The sequence below is a fragment of the Caenorhabditis briggsae genome (genome assembly GCF_000004555.2).
Source record: "Caenorhabditis briggsae complete genome, chrII, whole genome shotgun sequence".
Classification (NCBI taxonomy): domain Eukaryota; kingdom Metazoa; phylum Nematoda; class Chromadorea; order Rhabditida; family Rhabditidae; genus Caenorhabditis; species Caenorhabditis briggsae.
Window position 1 is genome coordinate 3069972 of NC_013486.2, and position 24074 is coordinate 3094045.

The 24074-nt window shown below is 36.4% G+C and overlaps 7 protein-coding genes across 7 annotated transcripts in view; 4 read left to right on the forward strand and 3 right to left on the reverse strand.

Annotated features, from left to right (window-relative positions):
• The window catches only part of Cbr-lov-1, a gene marked incomplete at both ends in the record, with an annotated part of 13633 nt that extends 12825 nt beyond the window's left edge, over positions 1-808 (reverse strand). Inside the window, one exon of the mRNA XM_002629970.1 lies at positions 748-808. Within this exon, the coding sequence (XP_002630016.1) occupies positions 748-808 (61 nt within the window). The remainder of the gene's footprint in view (positions 1-747) is intronic.
• A 461-nt stretch (positions 809-1269) lies between these two features.
• Positions 1270-1553, forward strand: CBG13380 (the record flags this gene model as incomplete). The annotated part of the gene is made up of 2 exons (XM_002629969.2): positions 1270-1330; positions 1372-1553. 2 exons carry the CDS (start codon positions 1270-1272, stop codon positions 1551-1553), a joined length of 243 nt encoding a protein of 80 aa, XP_002630015.2.
• A 549-nt stretch (positions 1554-2102) lies between these two features.
• On the reverse strand, positions 2103-2793 carry CBG13379 (the record flags this gene model as incomplete). Its single annotated transcript, XM_045241860.1, has 4 exons — positions 2103-2225; positions 2272-2343; positions 2477-2631; positions 2676-2793. The coding sequence occupies 4 exons, from the start codon at positions 2791-2793 to the stop codon at positions 2103-2105; spliced, it is 468 nt and encodes a 155-aa protein (XP_045095162.1).
• Positions 2794-4772: 1979 nt separating this feature from the next.
• Positions 4773-7521, forward strand: CBG13378 (the record flags this gene model as incomplete). Its single annotated transcript, XM_045241861.1, has 9 exons — positions 4773-4845; positions 4951-5075; positions 5120-5217; positions 5260-5369; positions 5726-5939; positions 5985-6466; positions 6798-7005; positions 7281-7423; positions 7472-7521. The coding sequence occupies 9 exons, from the start codon at positions 4773-4775 to the stop codon at positions 7519-7521; spliced, it is 1503 nt and encodes a 500-aa protein (XP_045095163.1).
• A 3344-nt stretch (positions 7522-10865) lies between these two features.
• On the forward strand, positions 10866-14844 carry Cbr-let-268 (the record flags this gene model as incomplete). Its single annotated transcript, XM_002629966.1, has 7 exons — positions 10866-11081; positions 11545-12422; positions 12821-12934; positions 13425-13986; positions 14213-14359; positions 14409-14592; positions 14744-14844. The coding sequence occupies 7 exons, from the start codon at positions 10866-10868 to the stop codon at positions 14842-14844; spliced, it is 2202 nt and encodes a 733-aa protein (XP_002630012.1).
• A 199-nt stretch (positions 14845-15043) lies between these two features.
• CBG13376 lies at positions 15044-19338 on the forward strand (the record flags this gene model as incomplete). The annotated part of the gene is made up of 5 exons (XM_002629965.1): positions 15044-15242; positions 15293-15563; positions 16354-16737; positions 17891-18722; positions 19114-19338. The coding sequence occupies 5 exons, from the start codon at positions 15044-15046 to the stop codon at positions 19336-19338; spliced, it is 1911 nt and encodes a 636-aa protein (XP_002630011.1).
• A 109-nt stretch (positions 19339-19447) lies between these two features.
• On the reverse strand, positions 19448-22300 carry CBG13375 (the record flags this gene model as incomplete). Its single annotated transcript, XM_002629964.1, has 4 exons — positions 19448-19582; positions 20658-20779; positions 21271-21350; positions 22098-22300. 4 exons carry the CDS (start codon positions 22298-22300, stop codon positions 19448-19450), a joined length of 540 nt encoding a protein of 179 aa, XP_002630010.1.
• Positions 22301-24074: the final 1774 nt, after the last annotated feature.

The following is a 24074-nucleotide window of genomic DNA, read 5'->3' on the forward strand; positions in this document are numbered from 1 at the left end:
AAACACTTCGATTTCCACAATTTCTGTGAAGTTTCAGTAATTTCGCATTTTCTTTGCAGAGCGAAAAAAAGCGTGTTTTTTCACAAAACAAACGATCAGACTGTGCAACTGGTATTTTCTGACTTTTTTTCAAGGTTCGATTATTTCTGTTTTCAACTTTTCATACTTTCTATTTTATACGTATTATAATCATTTATTAAAAATACAAATGGTTCACAGAAATATAACGTTTCAATTTCTGGGATTTTTCCCAGAATTCGAACGGTTCGAGTTCTGGGATTTTGGGGATATTCACGTGATTCACAGAATTCGAACGGTTCGAGTTCTGGGATTTTGGGGATATTCACGTGATTCACAGAATTCGAACGGTTCGAGTTCTGGGATTTTGGGGATATTCACGTGATTCACAGAATTCGAACGGTTCGAGTTCTGGGATTCCAAAAAAAGAGAAACGAATGTGGAAAAAGGGGGCATAAAAATTATAATGATGGGAGATAAAAACAAAAGAAACATGAAGAAGTGTGCTAGTTTTCCATTATCATGTCATCCGTAACAACTGGATTCGGTGGCATTCTTCCAGCATTGAATCCTTGAGATTTCAAATATTGCAGAATCGTCTTGTGTTCAGTGTCAAAATCAATGTTTCCGTGAGATGGCGTGGTAGATGATGATTTTTCTTTGATAAGTTGCAACGTTCTTAGATAAGCTGCAAAACCAAAGATAATTCAAGTATTCAACTTTACGTACATTTCTTTCCATAGCTGGAAACTGAATCTTCAAAATTGTCCTTGTTGTTTTGCGAGAACATTGATCCTCCATGTTTGAAGAGACTCAATATGAACTCACAACTTTCCAATTCTTTTTTTTCAGGAAGCTTTTGTCAATAATAACAGCCATCCGTGATTTATTCAATGCCCTCGGCAATGTATTCATAGGAGAAACCGTAGAAAAAATTACTTTATCCTTTATCTTGCTTTTGAAAGCATGTCTATATTATATTAGAAAAAATCTGTAGAACAGAGGAATTCTAGAACAACAGAAACCAATCAACAAAAAATCCAATCAGCTCTTGGCACGTATCTCGATACGTGTAATCTAATATCTATGTCGCGTGTGAATATATATCTATGTTGCGTGTGAATTTATACAAGTAAAAACTGGATCATTCAGGGTACCTATGATCCATCAACATTCCAACCTGACATTCGCCGTCCATGTATTGAAGGTGTTCAGGAGAAATGCTTGGCTCTCTTCAAACATGGAGGATCAATGTTCTCGCAAAACAACAAGGACAATTTTGAAGATTCAGTTTCCAGCTATGGAAAGAAATGTACGTAAAGTTAAATACTTGAATTATCTTTGGTTTTGCAGCTTATCTAAGAACGTTGCAACTTATCAAAGAAAAATCATCATCTACCACGCCATCTCACGGAAACATTGATTTTGACACTGAACACACGACGATTCTGCAATATTTGAAATCTCAAGGATTCAATGCTGGAAGAATGCCACCGAATCCAGTTGTTACGGATGACATGATAATGGAAAACTAGCACACTTCTTCATGTTTCTTTTTTTTTTATCTCCCATCATTATAATTTTTATGCCCCCTTTTTCCACATTCGTTTCTCTTTTTTTGGAATCCCAGAACTCGAACCGTTCGAATTCTGTGAATCACGTGAATATCCCCAAAATCCCAAAACTCGAACCGTTCGAATTCTGGGAAAAATCCCAGAAATTGAAACGTTATATTTCTGTGAACCACGTAAATTTTTGCAAAAATTGAAGTGTTCCTTTTCTGAAAGCCAACTAAAAACCATAAAAATTAAAAAACTGAAAATCAGCAAAAATAATGTAATTAATACCATATTTCCCGTGGTTACGTTGAAATAAAATATTTCTGATAAAAAACCCAGCGATTATGCTATTTATCAGAAGTTGAAATTTTTCTGTGATAAATTACAGAAATTTTATTCATTTTTGATTTTTCCTCCGAGAATTGAAAATTTTGAAATTCACTACTTCTTATATGGTAAACAATTTATTAGTTGACATCTTTTTGATATCTTTGACGGGAACCAGAATTGTGTTTGGAATGTGAGTCATATTGATATCTCCAAAAAAATCCAAAATTCTAGATCAATGTTCCCAAAGGATGGTACGCCCATTGGATAGTTACGGTTCACGTAGAACGAGTTCGAGCAGCTAATTGGTGTCCATGTAACCTGAAAATCATTTGCTGACTGTTCAAAGCTTTTTTCGATGACTTACAGATCCATCAGAAGCTTTGACATCAGCCACACATCCAGTTGATGTGCTAATTGAGTCGGAGAAAAGGTCGAGCTGAAAAAGGCAAATTTATCTTAGTTTTTTTAATTGCTTATCATATAGGTACAAACATTTCATCTGTTGACATATTTTTGATGTCTATCATAGGAACCGATATAATTTAGCTCAAACTTTACAGTATGTGGGCCCTTCTATTGCAGGTTTTACGGTAGATGCTGAAAGTTAAGAAAAATTCGGGAATCAACGGACCTTTTGGCTGATCCCAATACAACGTCGAATTTTCACTAATCAATCCGTTCCAGTAGGAATTTATCGAGTCATCATCAATAGAGTTGATGAATTCTGAAGTTTCACTTGATTAATTTTTCAATTTATTCAGAGATTACTGTAGTTAAACTTTCGTTTGTCCTCATTGAATTCTGTTGCTAGATTACTTGGAAGACCCAATGATTTGCAATATTTATGAGCCGATTTTCGGTTTCCTTTGACTCCTGGATATATCATACAAATCCCAATTTTAAACAAAATGCTTGTCTTGGGTTCAGGTCCAATAGTCAAAGCAGAAACAGTTTACTGGAATTAATTACGGTCATTTCGACTATTTTTTAAGTCTGGAGCTCCTCTGTCAAGTTTCAGATCACCTTGAAAATGTAGGAGGGTGTGAAACAAACGTAGATTAAAAACTTTGCATACACAACATTTTTTGGCCCGGTAATGTACTGAAAGCGTGAAAAATGGTGTCTTTCAGAAATCGGCAAAAATAGGAATTTTCAAAAAATTCTGTGAATGCAAAGTTTTCAATTTAGGTCTATTTTACACCCTCAAAAATTTTCAAATTGATTGGAAACTTGACAGCCTAGCTACCGACTCTTGGAATCGGTCTAAATTCGAGAAAAAAAGGTACCTGTAGTTCTGTCTAAAAACCAACTCTCTAGGCTAGGAGCTAATATACAGTTATTTGAAGTTTGGGAGGTTAGAGACGCAGTGTGTCTCGTTGTCTGCGTCTCTAGCTTGCGAAACTTTGAAGGTGTGTATCTCAGCTTCTAGAAATCCTAGAAAGTTCGTTTTTGGATAGATTTGACAGAAAAATAAACCTACTCATAAGTGGAAACGAAAACAAGAACCACTTTTTTGTAATTTATCCAATCTTTGGTTTTGTTTAAAACTTCTTGGGCGCTAGATAGATCACTGAATTAAAAAAATCTAATTACCACTCTGAAACTTCTGGGATCTTGATAATGAGTTCCGATTCGAGATTGAGGTCTGAAAATTCCAGAAATCCTCTCATTGATAATGTTTGTGGGCTGAGAGTTGTCCACAACTAGAATCAAATTCAACCATAAGTTATTTGTGTTATTTCCACAAGGACAATTGGAGACTGACAAAACAGATGGTGCTGAAACTTTCAGAATCGATGAGAAGATATTTTTTATTGAAAAAAAACTACCAAACGCCAGAAATACCGTAATCAATTGCCAATTTTTTATATTTGGAGCTGGAAAAGACTAGTAAATTTTGTTTATATCAGGTTAGTAAGTCACAAAAATTGTTATCAGCATCGCACACAAAATGTATTCATACATACAAATGTCATTGATCGGTGTGTGATATTTTGCACTGTTATCAGTAGAGTTCTAACAGTGAGTGGAGTACGGTAGGTCTAATTTCAATTCTGCGACGGAAAATTTTCCAAATTTCGAAGGGTATTTATTCCTTCAGTTTTCCTCCAAATATCATGGAAGTCAAATATACTTGTCTTGTTATGAGCTTCAATATGAGTATAGCTACGACTATATTCGGATGATTTTGATTTTGCACCCTGGGCCATGCGCCTTTAAGGTCAAAATTTGAAAATTTCAGAAACATGTCGTGTATATACTCATTTTGATGCTTATGATAAGGCAAACTGAAAAATATGAATTTCATGGAATTTTAGGCAGAACGGAAAAGTTAGGCACTATACAAAATCGATTTTTCGGATTTTTGTTTTCAAAAAACTTCAAAATCGATGAAATTCGTCAAAAACTCGCTGAAAATAGATGAGAAAATAACCAAAAAAAAATACATGCACTTACAAATGCGAAGCTCCGCCCACATTTTCGACCGCAAAGAGTGGAAATTGTCAATTTTGGAGCGCTGAAAAATTCATCATCTATCTGAAAATATATCAGTTCAGTGAACAAGAATTTGGACTTTAAGAAGTCAACTTTTCCAAGTTCCGTATAATCAGCTCTAGTTTAAATTTTGAAATAATGAAACTAATTGGATGACAATAAAATGATTCATTTCATTCCATGATTTGTTGACTCACATTCTATTTATTACGTCCATTACTTCAAGATTATTGAACTTTTTGCACCATGACGTTTTTTGTGTCCGCAAACATGATAAGCATCCCATATAAGGTGAGAATCGGGAAATGGCTTATCAGTTTCTGTTAGCAAGTTTTTTAGACACACATTATTGTCTGTTTAGTGCAAAAAATGTTATTTCGTTTTTTGAATTTATTGATTTTTTATTCGCTAGCTGCTCAAGTGGTGTCTGACGATCCATACAGTAAGTCGAAAAGTTGTAAGGTTTGATCAAGGCTGTGCAACTGCCGGCCGCAACATTTTCAACTAAAAATTATCCAAGAATTATCATCTTGAAACCTTTTTTCAGATTGTGCTGGAACCCAAACCATCAACCCACCAGTCGACACCACAAAATCTTGGTTCTACCCTGCAAACTGGAATGACACTTTGCCAACGCCTCAATTCGCCGGGAACCAAAATTGTGTTTGGACTGTGAGCTTTTGATTTTCAAAATTTCCCAAAAATCCGAAATTTAGATAAATGTTCCCAAAGGATGGTTCGCCAGTTGGACAGTTACTTCCAACACCAGGAGTTCAGTCATAAAAATGACCGATTCGACAGGATATGTAACAACGTAAGGGTTCTAGAAAAAATCGATATTTGGGTAATTTTTCAGGCTCACAGTTGCCTCCGAAGATCTTTACTTTTTGATGGATCCTTCGTTTAAGGTTGAATTGCAAGCCAGTGATGTTGGACAGTTGGGAATGCAGGTTACATGGACCCAAGGTGGGGGAATTGGAAAATTTGAAAAAATCCCAGAATCTGGAAATTGTTAAAATAAAAAAATCTATTCTGTTAATTATAATTAAGATACGGCGAGAACGCTCCAAGATACATTAGGTCATTTCTAGTCCATCCACCATGATGACCTAAAAACACAATTTGCAAAAGTTAGACCACCATGTTAAAATGGCCCAGGAAGCACACCAGGCGAATATCAGGCCATTTCGAGTCTATTTACCATGGTGGCCTAGAGAAATCAATTATGAAAAGTTAGGCGACCACGATAGATTGATCTGATAGTCCTAACACAAAAATAATTTGAAAATGTCCAATTTTCCAGCCAAATTAAAATCTTTCAGTCAACCCGAAACTCTATCCATCAACCTCAAAAGTGCACCAAAATTCTCTCCCACTCTCTCTTTTCGGAGGAGACTTTGATAACTCTACCGTAATCACCGCGGACACTCAAGTCAGTCTTCTTGCCTTCCCATCAAACATTCTCGATTTTCTTCCATATTTGCGAGTTACTCAAGTCTACGATGGAGATTCTATAAATGCAAAACATGTTGGAAAGTTTGTGAAAATGGTCAAATTTTTATAATATTGTTTTTTTTTCAGCTTGTACCAAATTATGGATTCTAGAACCAATTTCGTGTCCTCAGGGAAGTCTCTCACTTTATTCTCCCTGTTCCCTGGACTGAATACTCATAACTTGGTCCTTCTCCAAGATTATTCCGATGTGAAGCAATTCAAATCTTATCAACCGATCTATTGCGTTCTTCCGATCAATTGTGCTGCTTCCTTGAATGCAACTCAAGGCAACGCCGTTGCCATTCGCTACTGGCCAACGTTTTATATCACAAGGATTGATATGGCAACTGATAACAAGCTTTCAGTCTATAACGGATATCTTGGAGATGCTCACAAATTGACAGACTATACGTATGAGCTATTCGAGAGATGTAAAAAATCCATAATGAATGATTTTAGATCCGCTAATTCGAAGACAGATCTTCCACAAGAATTCAACGGGAAATTTACCGTATTTGTTCTCGACAAGGGAACTGCTACCATAACGTTTTCTGGAAATTCTCAAAGTGGTGAGTTTGAGAAAAAATCTACAGGAGAATTTAGAGCTAAAAAATTACCTTAAATCTGTCCAAAAACCAACTTTCTACGTCATTCAGAAGCTGAGAAACACACTTGCAAAGTTTGGCACACTAGATCCGCAGACAACGAGACACACTGCGTCTCTAGCCTCCCAAACTTCAAATGACTGTATCTCGGCTTCGAGGAGGCCTATAGAGTTGGTTTTTGACAAAATTACAAGAAATTTTTTTCTCTTCTATTAGCAAAAATTAGGAAAAATCTAGCGTCGATTTTCGAACAACCAAAATCGAAGCGCCTAGTTTTGAACTTGACATTTTCCAGCTAATTGGACAGCTGGATTCGACGGACGTAATGGATTTTTGGCGTCGGCAAACTATGGATTGATGAGCAATGAACAATCTCTAACTGATCAAATCTTCTCTTCTTCACTTTCTGATATCACCTATTCTTTCAACAGCGCTTCTCTTCTTGGAAATGCTACTCTCACCGTTCTCATCAAGGATGGACAGAAAGTTTCACAAGATAATACGTGAGTAGAGAACTTTGAGCTCAATTATCTCGGTTCCTATGAGAAATACAAAAAAATACCATAGTTGCAAAATCTCGGGTCGACCCGTCGAGAATTTTGGCGGGCCGGGCCGGGTCATGAAGAGCCGGCCCGGGGTTTCTACAGACGCTGATTTTTTTGATTTTCTTTCGAAATTTTTGAAATTTTTCAATTGTGGGAGTCGGACCGGGCCGACAAAATTCCTCTTATATTTCTTATAGAAATAGAGATAATTGAGCTCAAACGACTGATTTCAGTTACACTGCATCAGGGGCAAAGTCTGGAACCGTCACGTCTACTGGAACATCTCTAACTGTCATGTATGAGACAAGCGGAACAGTCACTTCTGGTCCATATGTCAGATTCACATTTGTGAAACATAATTCTGCTATTGGAAGTGGTATGGGAAAAAAATTAGATTTAAAAATTTTGAATTCAAAACTTTCAGGAATCCTGTTAGCGGTTGGAATTTCGTTATGGAGAATGTTGGCAATCTAAACATTTTGATGAATTTTTTTATTTTTTGTTAATAAATTGTCTCAGAATCTCAAAAACTCTAAATCTATGGTTCCTAACTTTTTCAGTTTTGCTTTAAATTCTATAAAACTTTTATTTTTCAGTTTGCCTTGTCATGAGCTTCAAAATGAGTATAAACACAACATGTTTCTGAAATTTTCAAATTTTGATCTTAAAGGGGCATGATCCAGAGGGCAAAAATCAAAATTACCCGAATATAGTCGTATTTATAGCTATTTTGAAGGTCATTACAAGACAACATAAAAAATTTGATTTTCATGAATTTCGGAAGAAAACTGAAGAAATTAGGACCTCTCGAAAATTGGCAAACATTTTTTTAAACGAAAATTCGAAAAACCGAAAAAAAATAGTATAGAAAATAGTCACGAAAACACATTACCCTTTGAATGCGCTGTATAGGATTTTGCTACCGGACCTAAGCTCGGCCCACGCCCCACATTCTTGGCCATAGGTGGGCGGAGCATAGGTTCGGTAGCGAAATCCTCAAAGGGGCATTAAAAGGAACATGCATTTTGTGCTATCCTAAACAGTAGACCAAAAATTTTGGTTGTTCTAAATTACAATTTAAAATTACATACAATTTCAAATCAGACAATTATCATACTAAAATATTATCTGGAACAAAAACTTGTTCTTTGGGATGACGCCTTTTTTTCTCATAACACAAAAAAAGCCATCCAAAAGATTGTCAAAGATTCTGGTTCATCCATTTCGTGTCCTTGATAACTTTATATGTATGTTATTGTAAACGTTCCATTTTTACTCCAAATCGTTTTATTATTGTTTATTTGATCTACAAACATGACCTTCTTCCTTTTCTTCCTCTTCAATCCATTCCAATAATATCAAAACTATAAGTGCACAGTGCTCCCCTCTTCTTCATCACTATGATGAATCACAAAAAAAGTTGCAAAAAGAATATAGTGTGTAAGACGAAGAGACGCAGACTCAAAGAAGGGTCTGCTCGGGGTCGACATCTGCTGAACAGCCGTCTTCTTGGTGACCCAGAGGGAAGACACTAGGGGAGAGAGCTTTTTCTTCAAAAAGTGTAAACTTCCAACGGACAACCTCGGTCACTACCAGTGTAAGACGGAGAAGAAGAGGACTGACTTTTTCGATTTTTTGCACGTAGAATTGAGATTCTGCAGAATTCTGGTGTTCCTTTCATTAGAATCAGAATCTGGGAAGCTCAGAAATTTTTATGGTATCGTTGGAAAAAAAATTAGGATCTCAGAGATTCCATCATACTTAAAATAACTTTTTTGCTACTTTTTAGAGTTATAAGGTACAGATATTTTTAATTTCATTTTTTAATTTATTGGACCCTAACTTTTGAATTTGTAAGTGTTTTCTTCCATATTAGAATTTACAATTTTCCAAATTTCGGAATTTCGAATTTCCAGAAACCTAGATTTTTGAAAATTCTCCATACTATAAATTTAGAATCAAAATTTCGCCCGAAAATTCAATAGTGGACGGAGCAGGTCCTGTAGCGAAATCCTCAAAGACACATTCAAAGAAGCATGTATTTTTGTAACTTTTTGAATAATTTTCATTGTTTTCTGCTATTTTATGCGATTTTTCTTTTTTTTTTGTTTATTTTAGAAAAATTTCCCAATTTTCGAGGCGTCCTAATTTCTTCAATTTTTTTCCGAGTTTCTTGAAAGTCTGATTTTTGAACTTGTCTTGTCATGAGCTTCAAAATGAGCACAAACACGACTATATTCGGATGATTTTGATTTTTGCCCCTGGATTTTTTTTGCCCCCATGCGCCTTTACGGTCAAATTTTGAAGTTTTCAGAAACATGTTGTGTTTATACTTATTTTAAAGCTCATTACAAGGCAAACTTAAAAAATATAAGTTTAATAGAATTTGAAGCAAAACTGAAAAAGTTAGGGGCCATAAAAACGTTTTTGGATTTTTTTCAAAGTTCAAATTTTATGAAGTTTATTGAAAAAAAAACCAGACCAGATAATGTTTTTTTTTGAAGCTGCAGTAATCCAGAAAATCGCAAATTTGTGATTTTTAGAGTTTAGAGGCATTTGAATCCGTTTTTAAGGCCCGTTTTTAAGGCCAAAAGCTCAAACTCAAAATTTCAGTCCAGAACCTCCCGAACTACTTTTCAAGTTACAGTAATTTGGAAAATCGCGAAATTTCAATTTTTTAGGTTTCAAAGACATTATAACGCGATTTAAACGCTAAGAATGAGGTTTAAACTCGAATCGGTGTTTGCGTATTTTTTGAGCTACAGTAAGCCGCAAAAATGAAATTCTTTTTCTAAGCTCCGCCCACTTTCGAGTTTCCGGTCGCTACAGGAAGACCAGAGTAATAGCGCTCTCATCGACTTCTAAAATCAAAATTTCTCAAATATCCCTACTTTTCGCACGTACTCCCCCTCTAGCAGCCGTTCGCTTTCCTTGGACCTCTCTCTATATTCAAATCCGTCAGTGTCTCCTCCTAATGTTTATTGAGATCTGTCACGTATTCAGCTCTCTGGCTCACTGAATAGCATCCCTTGACTTATTCATTAACTCCTCCACAACAATAGGAAAAGTACCTCTTGGAAGTTTCTGGAGAAACTTCTAGACGTCATCTCAGAATCCCCAGACAAAAGAACATATTTATATTCGTTCGCATAGTTTTTATGTTCATAATTATACCTTCTTCTCATCCTCCGATCCCTCCGAAAGCCCTCCCAATCCAATTTAATTTGATTCTCGCGTTCATTGAGGTCTCGCGAAAGTATAGAAAGAGTACGAAGGGAGGAGAAATGACTCAAGAAGAGACGATTTATTTTGACATGTCACCTCTTCTTCCCTTCTGTTTCCCTTTTTTGGTGTCTAATACTCTCACTATTTTTATATTTTGCTTGACTTTAGTTGCATTTTTCAGACCTTATTTTCATAAATTCCGTGGAAACGGGTCCAAAACGGACCAACGACGGATCTAGGCATAACTTCTTTCATGATTAATATTTTCGGACCAATTAAATTAGTTATTATAGAAAAATTTAAGAACTACAAAATGATATTATTTGGAAACCTGTTTCTTGCCTATGAACAAGGTTATAACCCATGAAGTGTCTGATCCGGGCCTCTTCCTGCCTTTTTGGATCGTTTCGTCTGTAACTTTGTTCATATACTAGATACAGTGTTCCAAATAGTACCATTTTGTAGTACTCGTCAAAGTCTATCATATCCAATTCAGTTGGTTCAAAAATATTAAACCTGAAAGAAGCTCAGGTTTGCCGTTGGTCCGTTTTCGACACGGTTTAAAAGTATGAGAAATCCGATTTTCAGCCAAAATGAGGGTTCTCCCTCTACTGCTACCCCTTCTAATCATTCCGGTCATCTTAGCCGTGTCCATTACGGATCTTCCGGAGCTTGTAGTCGTCACTGTGGCCACTGAAAATACAGATGGACTTAAACGACTGCTAGAATCTGCCAAGGCATTTGATATCAATATTGAAGTGTTGGGTCTTGGAGAGAAATGGAATGGTGGTGATACGAGAGTTGAGAAGGTTAGTTGGGAAAGCATTTTGATACCGGAAAAAATGGATTCTTTTGATTTTCACATATGAACTTGTAGAACAGAAAATTTTTTTGTGAATCTGTCAAAAAACCAACTTTCTATGCCCTTTAGACATTCTTCTTGAAATTTCACACTTTTCTGCCCAATTTTTATCTTTCTAGCTATCTTAGAAGCCGAGATACAGTCAATGGAAGTTTCGGAGGCTATAGACGCAGCGTGTCTTGTCGTCTGGCGTCTCTAGCCTCCAAAACTTTGAATCGATGTATCTCTGCTTCTAGATGAGCTAGGAAACTGATTTTTAGATGGAATTGAAGGAAACTTTGCCTATGTGAAAGTGAGAATATCAAGCATTTTGGTAAAAAGAAAACCAGGAAATTGCATTAATACAAAATATAATAATTTTCAATATTTAGATTTGATAATTCATCCAAAGTTAAACCAAAATTTTTTAGGGAGGTGGTCAAAAAATCCGGATCCTCTCGAAATGGATCGAAAAATACAAGGATGCCTCAGATACCATTATCATGTTTGTGGATGCCTATGACGTTGTCTTCAATGCGGACTCCAAAAACATCCTTCAGAAATTCCTAGAGCACTACCCAGGAAAGCAATTGCTCTTCGGAGCCGAACCATTCTGCTGGCCAGATCAAACCCTTGCTCCGGATTATCCAATAGTTGAATTCGGAAAGCGATTCTTAAATTCCGGGTTATTCATGGGTTATGGACCACAGGTTCATAAGATTCTTACATTGAAATCAGTGGAAGATAAGGATGATGATCAACTGTACTACACGATGATTTATCTAGATGAGAAGTTGAGAAAGGAGTTGAATATGGACCTGGATTCCATGTCAAAAATATTTCAAAACCTCAACGGAGTCATAGAAGACGTGGAGCTCCAATTCAAAGAAGATGGTACTCCAGAAGCCTATAACGCCGCGTACAACACAAAACCATTGATCGTTCATGGAAACGGACCAAGTAAATCTCATTTGAATTATCTTGGAAACTATTTGGGAAATCGCTGGAACTCTCAATTGGGATGTCGTACTTGTGATCAAGAAGGAGCCAAGGAGCAGACCGAATTTCCATTGATTGGATTGAATTTATTCATCTCAAAACCAGTTCCATTCATCGAAGAGGTTCTTCAGAAAGTTTCGGAATTCGACTATCCAAAAAATCGGATCGCTTTGTACATCTATAACAATCAGCCATTCTCGATCAAGAACATTCAGGATTTCTTGAAGGATCATGGAAAATCGTACTACACGAAACGAATCATCAACGGAGTTACAGAGATTGGAGAACGGCAAGCAAGAAATGAAGCTATGTGAGTTTAGAACTTACATATCTCGATTCCTGTGGAAGCAATCAAAAAGTTGTCCACTTTTAAAATGTTTATCTTAGTTTCAGTAATATTTTATTAGTTGACAAATTTTTGATACCTCTCACAGGAAGCGAGATAATTCAGCCAAACCAAGCCCGCGATCGCGTATAGCTTACTGGAAGCGCGCAGAGGTTGAAAGCTCCATTATCTCCGTTCCTGTAAAAGATATCAAAAAGTTGTCAACTAATAAAATGTTTGTCATAATATTTAAAATATTTTATCAGTTGACAACTTTACAATATTCTTCACAAGAATCGAGATATATGGGCTCGAAGTTAGGGGAATTTTTTCTATTGCAGGTTTTACAGTAATCTATGAATTTCTAAATTCTAAACTTTCAGCGATTGGTGCAAACAACGAGACACGGAATTTGCCTTCTTCATGGACGGAGATGCCTATTTCACTGAGCCAACAGTCATCAAGGACCTTATTCATTATTCGAAGAGTTATGATGTGTAAGTTGATTTTAAATTTGAAAACTTTTTTTTTTCAACAATTTACAAATTATTTTGCAGTCACTGAAAAAATGGTTTGGCAATTTTTGAAAAATCATTATTTTGTGAGAAAAGAGGATCTCATTTGCTCCTTTTTTGTCCAAAAACCAGATTTCTAGCTTGTCTTGGAGCCGAGATACAGCCTTCAGAAGTTTAGGAGGCCAGAGACGCAGCGTGTCTCGTTGTCTGCGTCTCTCATCTCCAAACTTTAAGCGGCTTTATCTCGGCTTCTAACAGAGCGAGAAAAATTAAAATTGGACAGAAAGATGTGAAATTTCACGGAGAATGTTTTGGAATAAAAAACGGAGACTAGAAATGATAGGCAAAATGACCAAAAATTGACTGAAAATCATTTATGTCAATCTATTCTATTTTTTTTCTGGACGAAATAAAATAAATTCTACCGTACACGACTTTAAGGGTTCCGAAATTTCAAATCTCAATTTTTCAGTGGAATAATATCCCCAATGGTTGGCCAACCCGGAAAACTGTTCACCAACTTCTGGGGAGCAATCGCTGCCAACGGATATTACGCCAGAAGTGAAGACTATATGGCAATTGTAAAAGGCAATCGTGTGGGCTACTGGAATGTTCCATTCGTCACATCCGCTCTTTTGATGTCCAAAGAAAAGTTGGGAGCCATGAGCGGAGCTTACACCTATAACAAAAACCTGGACCCCGATATGTCCCTATGCCAGTTTGCCCGGGATAATGGTCATTTTATGTACATTAACAATGAGAAATATTTTGGATATTTGATTGTTAGTGACGAGTTTTCGGAAACTGTTACTGAAGGAAAATGGCATCCAGAGATGTGGCAGATATTCGAAAATCGGGAACTTTGGGAAGCCAGATACATCCATCCGGGGTATCATAAAATTATGGAACCAGATCATATCATTGATCAGGCGTGTCCAGATGTCTATGATTATCCATTGATGTCTGAACGATTCTGTGAGGAGCTGATTGAGGAAATGGAAGGATTTGGGAGATGGAGTGATGGCTCTAATAATGTAAGTTCTATTTTTTTGTGTATCGTAAACACTCTAATAGAAGGGCACCCAGTTTTGAGCCCATTTATCTCGGTTTCAAAATATTTCTGATATTATGATAAGCATTTTATCAGTTAAGGACTTTTTGATATCGTTTACAGTAACCGAGATAAATGGGTTCAAAGTTGAAAGTTTGGGTGGCCTCGATTACGGTAACTTTCTGTTTTTATTTAAATTTGTTTTTTAGGACAAACGACTAGCAGGAGGTTATGAAAACGTCCCAACCAGAGATATCCATATGAATCAGGTTGGATTCGAAAGACAATGGTTGTACTTTCTGGACACTTATGTACGACCGGTGCAGGAGAAAACCTTTATTGGATATTACCATCAGGTCCACATTTTCAGCGTTTTTTTTTCCAATAAAAAATTGAAATTTTCAGCCAGTGGAGTCCAATATGATGTTCGTAGTCCGCTATAAGCCGGAAGAGCAAGCCTCACTGCGCCCACACCACGATGCCAGCACTTTCAGCATTGATATTGCTCTGAACAAGAAGGGAAGGGATTATGAGGGTGGAGGAGTGCGCTATGTCCGCTATAATTGCACAGTTGAGGCTGATGAAGTCGGTGAGTCTTCTGAAAATCAAAAATTTGCTGAAAAACGAGTTTGTGGTCGAGAAACCCGGCTTTGCCGGGGAAAGTGCGCTCCATCGCACTGCCCGTGTAGTCCTCTCGGAGGTAAAAATAAAATAAAAATATTTTTTTTCGCTTTTTTCAGGCTACGCTATGATGTTCCCCGGAAGATTGACCCATCTTCACGAAGGTCTCGCCACGACAAAGGGTACCAGATATATTATGGTGTCGTTTATCAATCCATAAATAGTAAAAATATCGCTTTAAACTTGTTTTCTTAACGGGACTTTATGTTGTTTTTTATTGCTTTAATTTATTAAATAAATCTGTTTTGTATTGTTTAAGAATGTGTGAAATCGTTTAAAAATGTTGAAAAGCTCAAAATATCGGGAAAAAAAGAAAAAAATAGCTATAAAAATGAAAAAAATCAGTTTCCAGCCTAGAAATGCTGAGTAAAAGCTGCAGAATCCTCCGTCGATGCTTTCAAACCGATGTAGATGTGATAGTTATCGGTGGAGGACACGCTGGTTGCGAAAGTGCCGCTGCATCGGCGCGATGTGGATCTCGAACTATTTTAGTGACTCAAAACAAGAAGACAATAGGTGAAATGAGTTGTAATCCGAGTTTCGGAGGAATTGGGAAAGGTTTTGGAGAATTTTTTGCAATTTTTCCGCTAAAAAAATCGATTTTCTAGGCCATTTAATCCGCGAAGTTGATGCTCTGGATGGTTTATGCGGGCGAATCTGTGATAAATCAGCTATCACTTATCAGGCACTTAACAGAGCACAAGGACCGGCTGTACTAGGATTGAGAGCGCAAATCGATCGCAAATTGTACAAAAAACATATGCAAAATGAGATATTTTCGACGGAAAAGCTGGAAGTTTTAGAGGGAGAAGTGGCGGAGTTGCTGGTGAAAAATGACCGAGTTGTTGGTGTGAAAATGGCGAATGAAACTGTTATAAGGTGATTTTTGGATGAAAAATGCAATTATTGGCTTTATTTTGTGCAGAAAATCATGTAGCTTCATCTAAAAAATAACGAAAAATCGAAATTTATCAAATTTTTGGTATATTTTCCTGATTTCGGTACTTTTTCAGCCTTTTTCGAGGTTTTCGTTAACTCAAAAAACACTGAAAATCGAGAAAAAAATTTCAGAAAATCCGAAAATTTTGAAAAATCTGAAAATTCAAAAATTCGAAAAAATCATAATCTCGAAAAATTCGAAAATTGAAAACTCCGAATTTCTGAATTTTTGAATTTTTGAATTTTTTTGGAATTTCTCGATTTTTCGAATTTTTTGAATTTCAAAATTTTTGAAATTTCTGAATTTCTGGATTTCTGATTTTTTCGAATTGTGGAATTCTTTTATTTTTCTAAACTTCTGAAAATTGAGTTTTTCGAATTTTTGAATTTCGAATTTTTTGAATTTTTGCATTTTTTCCTTCATTTTCAGTGCTTTTTCAGATTTTTTGATTTTACAAAAATCTCGAAAAATCTGAAAAAACGCTGAAAATCAAAAAAAAATTCAAAAACTCCGAAAAATTCCAGAAAATTTGTATATTTTGAAATTTACGAAATCCAAAAATAGAAATTCGAAAATTTAAAAAATCTGAAATTTCGAAAAAAGCAGAAATTTTAAAAATCAAGAATCCAGAAAGTTCAGAATACTCGAAAATTTGAAAACTCCGAATTTCCGAATTTCTGAAATTTTGAATATCTAAATTTTCGAATCCCTGAATTTTCCCATTTCCAGCACAAAATGCGTCGTCATCACCACTGGAACATTCCTCCGAGCTCAGATTTACCAAGGAATGAGCGTATGGCCAGCTGGACGCATCGGAGAGAAAAGTTCTGATAAGCTATCAGAAAGTTTTCTAAAATTGGGATTCGAGCTAGGACGGTTACGAACTGGAACGCCGCCTCGTCTAATGAAGGATTCGATTGATTTTTCAAAATTCGAAAAGGTGGAACCTGACAAAAAACCGATTCCATTTTCATTTTTAACCGATGACATCTGGATAAAATACCAGGATCAACTACCCACATATCTAGGCCATACAAATGAGGAAACGTGTCGAATCGGGCAGGAGAATATGCACGAAAATTGGCAGGTGGCATCAGAAACGACGTCGCCGAGGTTCTTCATATATTTTATTGCATCAAAATGTATAGAAACATTTGTAAATTCATATAGCCACAAAGAAAAAATTTGCAAAATCTCGAAAAATCGAAAAAATTCGAAATTTTAACTTTTTCAAATGATTTTCAGCCAATTTTCGCTCATTTTCAGCTTTTTTAAAATGAAAATTGGCTAAAAAACCAGCCGGAAATTAACTTCAAAGGCCATTTTTTATAATTTTTAGCCTTCTTTGGTTTGAAAATTGGTCTAAAATGTCAGAAAGTAATCGAAAATAGCCCGAAAATGGCCTAGCCTACCTTTAGAGCCATGTCAGATCAGTTTCAGGCCAATTTTGGATCATTTTGAGCCGTTTAAGACCGATTTTCAACTTAAATGCCCCAAAATCAGGCAGGACTAACACAGGATGACCAGAGACGTTATCAGGCAATCTGAGGTCAATTTTCCATGCTCTTTCGCCTATTTTAGGTCATTTGGGGCTAAAAATCTCAGGCTCGACACATAAAAATGTAAAAAAAAGCTCGAAAAATCGCTTCAGAAAATTCATTCTAGAATTTCGCCAAGACTGAAAAATTCAAACAACTTGCGGGTTTTTTTGCGATTTTTCGAAAGAAAAATTCATTTTTCTTTGATTTTTTGCAAAATTTTTAGACCTCTTTAGGTTTTTTAGCTATTTTCAAATACTCTTTTCCGATTTTTCCCGAATTTTTTGTCCGAAATTTGATAGAACAGTGTTCGGCGAAGATTACTGTAGGTTACTGTAGTAGTTTTTTGCAAATACAATCACGTTAGTTTTAACGTAATTATTTGCAAGAAGCTACAGTAATCTACAATAATCTTCGCCAAACACCGTTCCATCAAATTTCAGACGAAAAATTGGGAAAAATCGAAAAACTATCTTGAAAAAAAAGCTGAAAAACCTAAAAAGATTTAAAAATTTTGCAAAAAAAAATCGAAGAAACAATCACAATTTTTTCTGATTTCCGGCTGATTTTTTGCCTAATTTTTATTTAAAAAAATAGCTGATAATGACCGAATTTTTGAGTTTTTGAGTTTTTGAACTTTCTGAATTTTCAAGTTTCTGGATCACTAAATTTCTGATTTTTTGAACTTTGGCATTTCTGAATTTTCAAAAAAATTCTAAAAATTCTAGATACTGCCCATCGTTCGAATCCAAACTGCTCCGCTTCCCGAATCTCAAGCATCGTCTATTTTTGGAGCACGAAGGTCTGGATTCCCCTCACATCTACCCTCAAGGAATGTCGATGACGTTCAAACCCGAAGTCCAACTTCAAATCTTCCGAGCCATTCCAGGACTAGAAAACGTCGAAATCTTCCAGCCTGGCTACGGAGTACAGTACGATTTTGTGAATCCGAAGCAGTTGAAGAAGTCGCTGGAGACGCAGAGAGTGGAGGGAATGTTCCTAGCTGGACAGATCAACGGAACAACTGGATACGAGGAGGCGGCGGCTCAGGGGGTGATTGCTGGAATCAATGCGTCTGCGAGAGCTAGAAAAGAGCCAGCTATGGAAATCTCTAGGACAGAGGCATACATCGGAGTGTTGATTGATGATCTAACCAGTCTGGGAACCAATGAACCCTATCGAATGTTGACATCTCGAGCGGAATTTCGGCTTCACCTACGTCCAGACAATGCAGATATCCGGCTGACAGAAATCGGAAGACGTCACGGAGCAATTGGAGATACCAGATGGAACAAATTCTCAAGAACCAGAAAATCTCTAGATGACCTGACCCAGAAAACTGAAGATTTAAAAATGAGCATGGTGAAGTGGAAGAGAAAGATTCCGAAGCTAACGGCGAGGAATGACGGAAAAGTGTTGTCGGCGTTCGAACTGGTGCATCGATATGATTTGGGAAAGGAGGACCTAGAGATGTTGTTTGAAGACGTGGACGAAGAGATTCTGGAGAGGTTGAAGATCGAGGGACGGTATCGGATGGAGCACGAGAGGATGAAGGCGAAGGTTTATATTGAAGAAAATCCGAAAAAATCGACGAAAATCACAGCTGAAAATCTGATTTTGGGGTCAAAAATTGACGAAATAAATGAGCACAAATCCATGGAATTTCGGGCTATTTTCACTGGAAACTTCCAGAAAATTTCGTGAAACCTCGAAAAATCGCTTCTGGAAACTTCTGGGAGGTTCTGGTTTTTTTACTGAGTTCCCGCCAAAACTGAAAACTGTAGACTACTGTAGTTTTGTGTGCATTCTGACGTGACTTTGTTTGTAAAAACTACAGTAATCTACAGTAATCCTCGCCGAACAACGTTTCATCAAATTTCAGACAAAAAAATTGGAAAAATGCACTATTTTAGACAGTTTTTCAAAAATTATACAATTTTCCCAATTTTAGAAACAAGAAATCGATCGCGAGTCGGCTACAGTAATCCCCGACAACATTGACTTCTCAACGATGCGTGGAATGAGTCTGGAGTGCATTGAGAAGTTGGAACGGGCGCGGCCAAGGAATCTGGCGGCCGCCACGAGGATCTCTGGAATCACACCGGAAGCCATTGTGGTGCTGATGAGATATTTAAAGAGCCCCAGTCAAATTGCTCAGAATAATTGCTCAGTATAAAAATAATAATTTTTGTTTTTGTTGTGTAGTTTTCCTGTTTAGGTCGCTAGATTTTTGTTGTTTCAGAAAAATTTTATTCGTTGTCAAAAATCAGAAAAATCGATAAAAATCAATTATCTCCTGTCTTGGCCTTCTCAAAAACCTCGGCCAACATTTTGTTGCACATCGCGGCGTACGGGTTCAGCGCGACCATTTGCATCTTGGCGAACGAAGAGCCCAGCTCGGCGGCTGCAGCGAAATCGGCCTGGAATTTTTCAAATATTATTATGGTACAGAAAAAGGTCCCACAGCGACGACTACAGTAACATACAAATGTTTTTTTCGCGTTTTTCCGCGCGTTTTCAGTCAATTCAGGGAAAAATAACCGAAAAATGTTTTTTTTTCCGAAAAATATTTTATGGTCCCCAACTTTTTCAGTTTCACTTCAAATTTTATACAATTTACATTTTTGAGTTCGCCATGTTTTAAGCTTCAAAATGAGTATAAACACGATATACTTCTGAAAATTTCAAATTTCGACCTTAAAGGCGCATGGTCCAGGGGCGAAAATCAAATGTACTTGTGCTTATTCGCATCTTGAAGCGTATAACTAGACAAGTTCAAAAAATCTGACTGTAACGAATTTCGAACAAAAACTGAAAAAGTTAGGTCCCCTCGAAAATTGGCGACATTGCAATTTTTCAATAAATTTAGCCGATTTTTCAAAATTTCTCTTTTTTTAATGCATTTTCAGACTTTTTTGTCGGGTTCTTTCGATTTTAAGATAAATTTCTCTAATTTTCAATTTTTTCTTAGCGAAAATTCGAAAAATCGTAAAAAGTCCATAAAAACAAAGAAACTCGATAAAATTCATCGAAAAATCGAAATATTTCAATAATTTTTGGTATTTTATGCATTTTTTGCAAATGTTCGGATTTTTGTGAAAAAAAAATAGTTCAGAACCCTCAAAATTCTTTGAAAAAATTGAAAAAATAGGTCTAACAATAAATACTAAAATACATGATTCTTTATTATTCTTGTGCAAAAAATTGGAGTTGTGGCCGAATTTTCACACAAGTTAGGCCACCGTATATACAAGGAGAATTTTCGAAAACACAGCCGACAAACGAATGCTACCGTAACCCAACAAAAAATATTTTTGCAAAATTTTTGACTTATTTTCTCCTTTCTATCGACTTTTTCGCGGTTTTGGCCGTTTTCAACGGATTATGGTGAAACTTCGACTGAAAACGCACGAAAGTGAGAAAAAATGCGGAAAATAATAATAAATTTACTAGGTTACGGTAGTTGCCGTTGTGGGACCTTCGCTTCTTACTTACCCTCGCTTTCTCATCGTCTCCTTGTAATCTATAGATACTCGCTCTTTGTACGTATGCCTGACAAGCAGTTTTCGTTTTTGGTCCAGCTAAACGAAGAGATTCGTTAAGGTCTTCCAGGGCTTCTGAAAATAGAAGCTTGAAAAATTGCTGGCTCATTAGCTTACAAATACTCATTAGCTTGATGATCTTTTGCTAAATGCTCACTTGCTAAATATGCTCATGAGCTAAACTCGCTCATTTGCTAAAATAGTTTCACTTGCTAAATTTCATTTGCTAAATTTTGATCATTTGCTAAATAGGGGACTTGTTCAGATTGAAGGCTTAGGCTGAAACTCCTTACCGGAAAACAGGTGTTAAAGCCTAAGCCTGAAATTTAAAGCAAAAACCGGAATATTCTGTAAAAAGATCAGTCAAAAACTACTGAAATTAGCAAATAACAGCAAAATTTCCACTTTTTCATTTTTAGCGAATGATCAAAATTTAGCAAATGAAATTTAGCAAGTGAGACTATTTTAGCAAATGAGCGAGTTTAGCAAATGAGCATATTTAGCAAGTGAGCATTTAGCAAGAGATCATCAAGCTAATGAGTATTTGCCTAGGGATTAGGACTCACTTTCTGGCGAGTTTTGAAGTCGGTACGCTTGAGCGCGGTTATTGTAGGCAGATGGGTTCAAGGGGCAAACTTGGATAGCTCTGAAACCAAAAAGACTTTTAGTCTGAATCCTAGGATGTTTCTTTCCCCAATTACTCGGCTTCATTTTCGTGAAAACAAGGAGTTTCTAGCTCTTCTAGAAGCCGAGATATAACAAGTAGCGAATTTCAAAAGTTTTAATTTTCACATCAAAGTACTGAAATGTCAAAAATTTTTGTGAGCCACGTGAATCTTTTACATCTCCCAAAAGATGGACCGTTAAAGGTGGGGGGACAGGAGATTTTTCGTAGTTTTTTTGTAGCTAGAGTATGCATTCTACCGTCACGGTGTACAAGGCTAAATGTCACTCTGCGTACAGCTGTCGTCCTCGTCTTTATGTATGCAATCGGGCGTGCGCTTTCTCTTTGCCCGCGTGGCTCAGTCGATAGCGGCGCCACACCCTCAATCATCGCCCTCACAAGTTCAACTCCTCGAGAGGCATCGTTGAACGGAATTTCGAGAACATTATTTTTTTCATGTCCCCCCACCTTTAAGTTTTTGGGAGCAACGTGTTTTTTCAACAAATATAACAGAAATATTAACACTTTCTGAATATTTTTCCCAAATTTAAAGTTTTGAAAATCACTACTTGTTATATAGTCATTTAAAGTTTTGAAGGTGAGAGACGCAGCGTGTCTCGTCGTCTGCGCCTCTCGCCTTCAGAATTTAAAATCGCTGTACCTCGAGTTCTAGATCAGCTAGAAAGTTGGTTTTTGGACAGAATTGAAGAGGAAATTATGGCCACTCACTCTGTAAACTTCTCAATTGCATCAGTCACATTCATACTTTCTGCCAGGCGTACTGCTTCTCGCTCCAACTGAGAGCTTAAAGTGTAGCCAGGATGATCGACTTTGTCGGATTCCAAATGCACTTCTCCCATTCCAGAATCGGAGGTTGGCATTAAAGGGTTTAGAATTTGGTTGAGGACGGCACGATCGTGGGATGTTGTCATTTTTGTTTAAAATTCGGGTTTTGAAGGGCTCTGAAAACTGGGAACTCAGAAAAAAGTCCGGATATTCAGAAGTTTAGGAAAATTGGAAAAAAAGAGAAGAAGAAAAAAAAGAACATTTCCCAACTACCGTATTCCTTCTGATATTTAGAAGCCCACCAAAACTGTTTACTTCGAGCTCAATTATCTCGGTTACTGTAAGAGATAACAAAATTTGTCAACTGATAAAGTATTGATGATAATATGATAAACATTTCATCAGTTCAAAAATTTTCAATATCTCTCATAAGAATTGAGATAATTGAGCTCAAAGTTGAAGGCTCAGGTGTTCTTCTGAATACGGTAATTTTCAAAAATTGTCATATTCGTTGGTTGGAAACGGTAAAGATCAGAAAAAGTCATGTCCAGGACCGTACTTGACAACGGGTCCAAGACGGATCATTGACGGATCTGCGCATAACTTTTTTAAGGCTAATTATTTTTTGACCAACTAAATTAGTTACGAAAAAACTCAACGAGTACTATACAAAGATATTATTTGGAATACTGTATCTTGTCTATAACCAAAGTTACGAGAAAAAACGTTTGAACTACGCGGTCAAAGTTTTATAGCTTGTAACTAAGTTCATAGACAAGATACAGTACTCCAAAAATTCATTTTGTAGCTTTTGAGTTGTTCTATCATACCCAATTAAGTTGGTTCAAAAATATTGATTCAAGAAGGAACAATGACAATTACTTTCTATGGGGTGATAGGTCATCACATTTTTCAACATCAAAACCATAAGAAAAATGCCTAAAATAAATAAAAACAGGTCAAATTCCAAGCGACGCAAGTACAAACAAAAAAAAACCTTCAAAAGTTGCCAAAATCAATAGGACAAAAAGAAGAAAAAGAGACACGTGCCAAATTTTCTTTCCATTTATATTAGTCTTATCAGGGTTTACAGATAGTCATCGCGACGACGACGAAATGACCCCTATCTCTACTTTTATTGTCTGCGTTGAAAGTGGAAATAGTGTAGGGGATGAAGAGACAAAGGGAATCAGAGAGAATACAAAAAGAATCTGTACTGGACAAGAATGATGTCATCTATCTAATCTTGAAAAAAATTGAGGAACTGGGTTGTAAATCACGGGTTTTGCTAGGATTAGATCTACGGGCTGGTCAAATGATCTTTGAAGAGCGTGCGGACTAGTTTTTTGTTTGTTTGACCTAGAAAATTTTAGAAAAAGAAATCAGGAACGTTCGAAAAAATCTAGAACTTGGATGATGTCACACTTGGAGTTTGAACTGCAATGATTTTTAAAAGTCAAAAACAGAAAAAAAAACACTGTTAAGTTTGAGCTCAATAATCTCAACTTCTATAAAAGATATCAAAACGCGGTCAACTGATAAAATATTTGTCATTTAATTGGCAACATTTTATCAGTTAATACATTTTTGATATCTTTTATAAGAACTGAGATAATTCATCTCAAAGTTGACGACATGGGTGGGCTTCTATTTGAGAAGGCCACCCAAATCGTCAACTTTGAGCTCAACTATCTCAATTCCTGTAGAAGATATAAAAAATCAGTTAACTAGAAAAATGTTCCTCATAATGTAACCAACATTTTATCAGTGAACACATTTCTTATATCTCTCACAGAAATTGAGATAATAGAGCTCAAATCGACGGTTGGGTGGCCTTCTCCAATAGAACGTCACCCTAGACACTCTCTTTAAACTCAATTATCTCAATTTCTATAAAAGATATGAAAAATGTGTCAACTG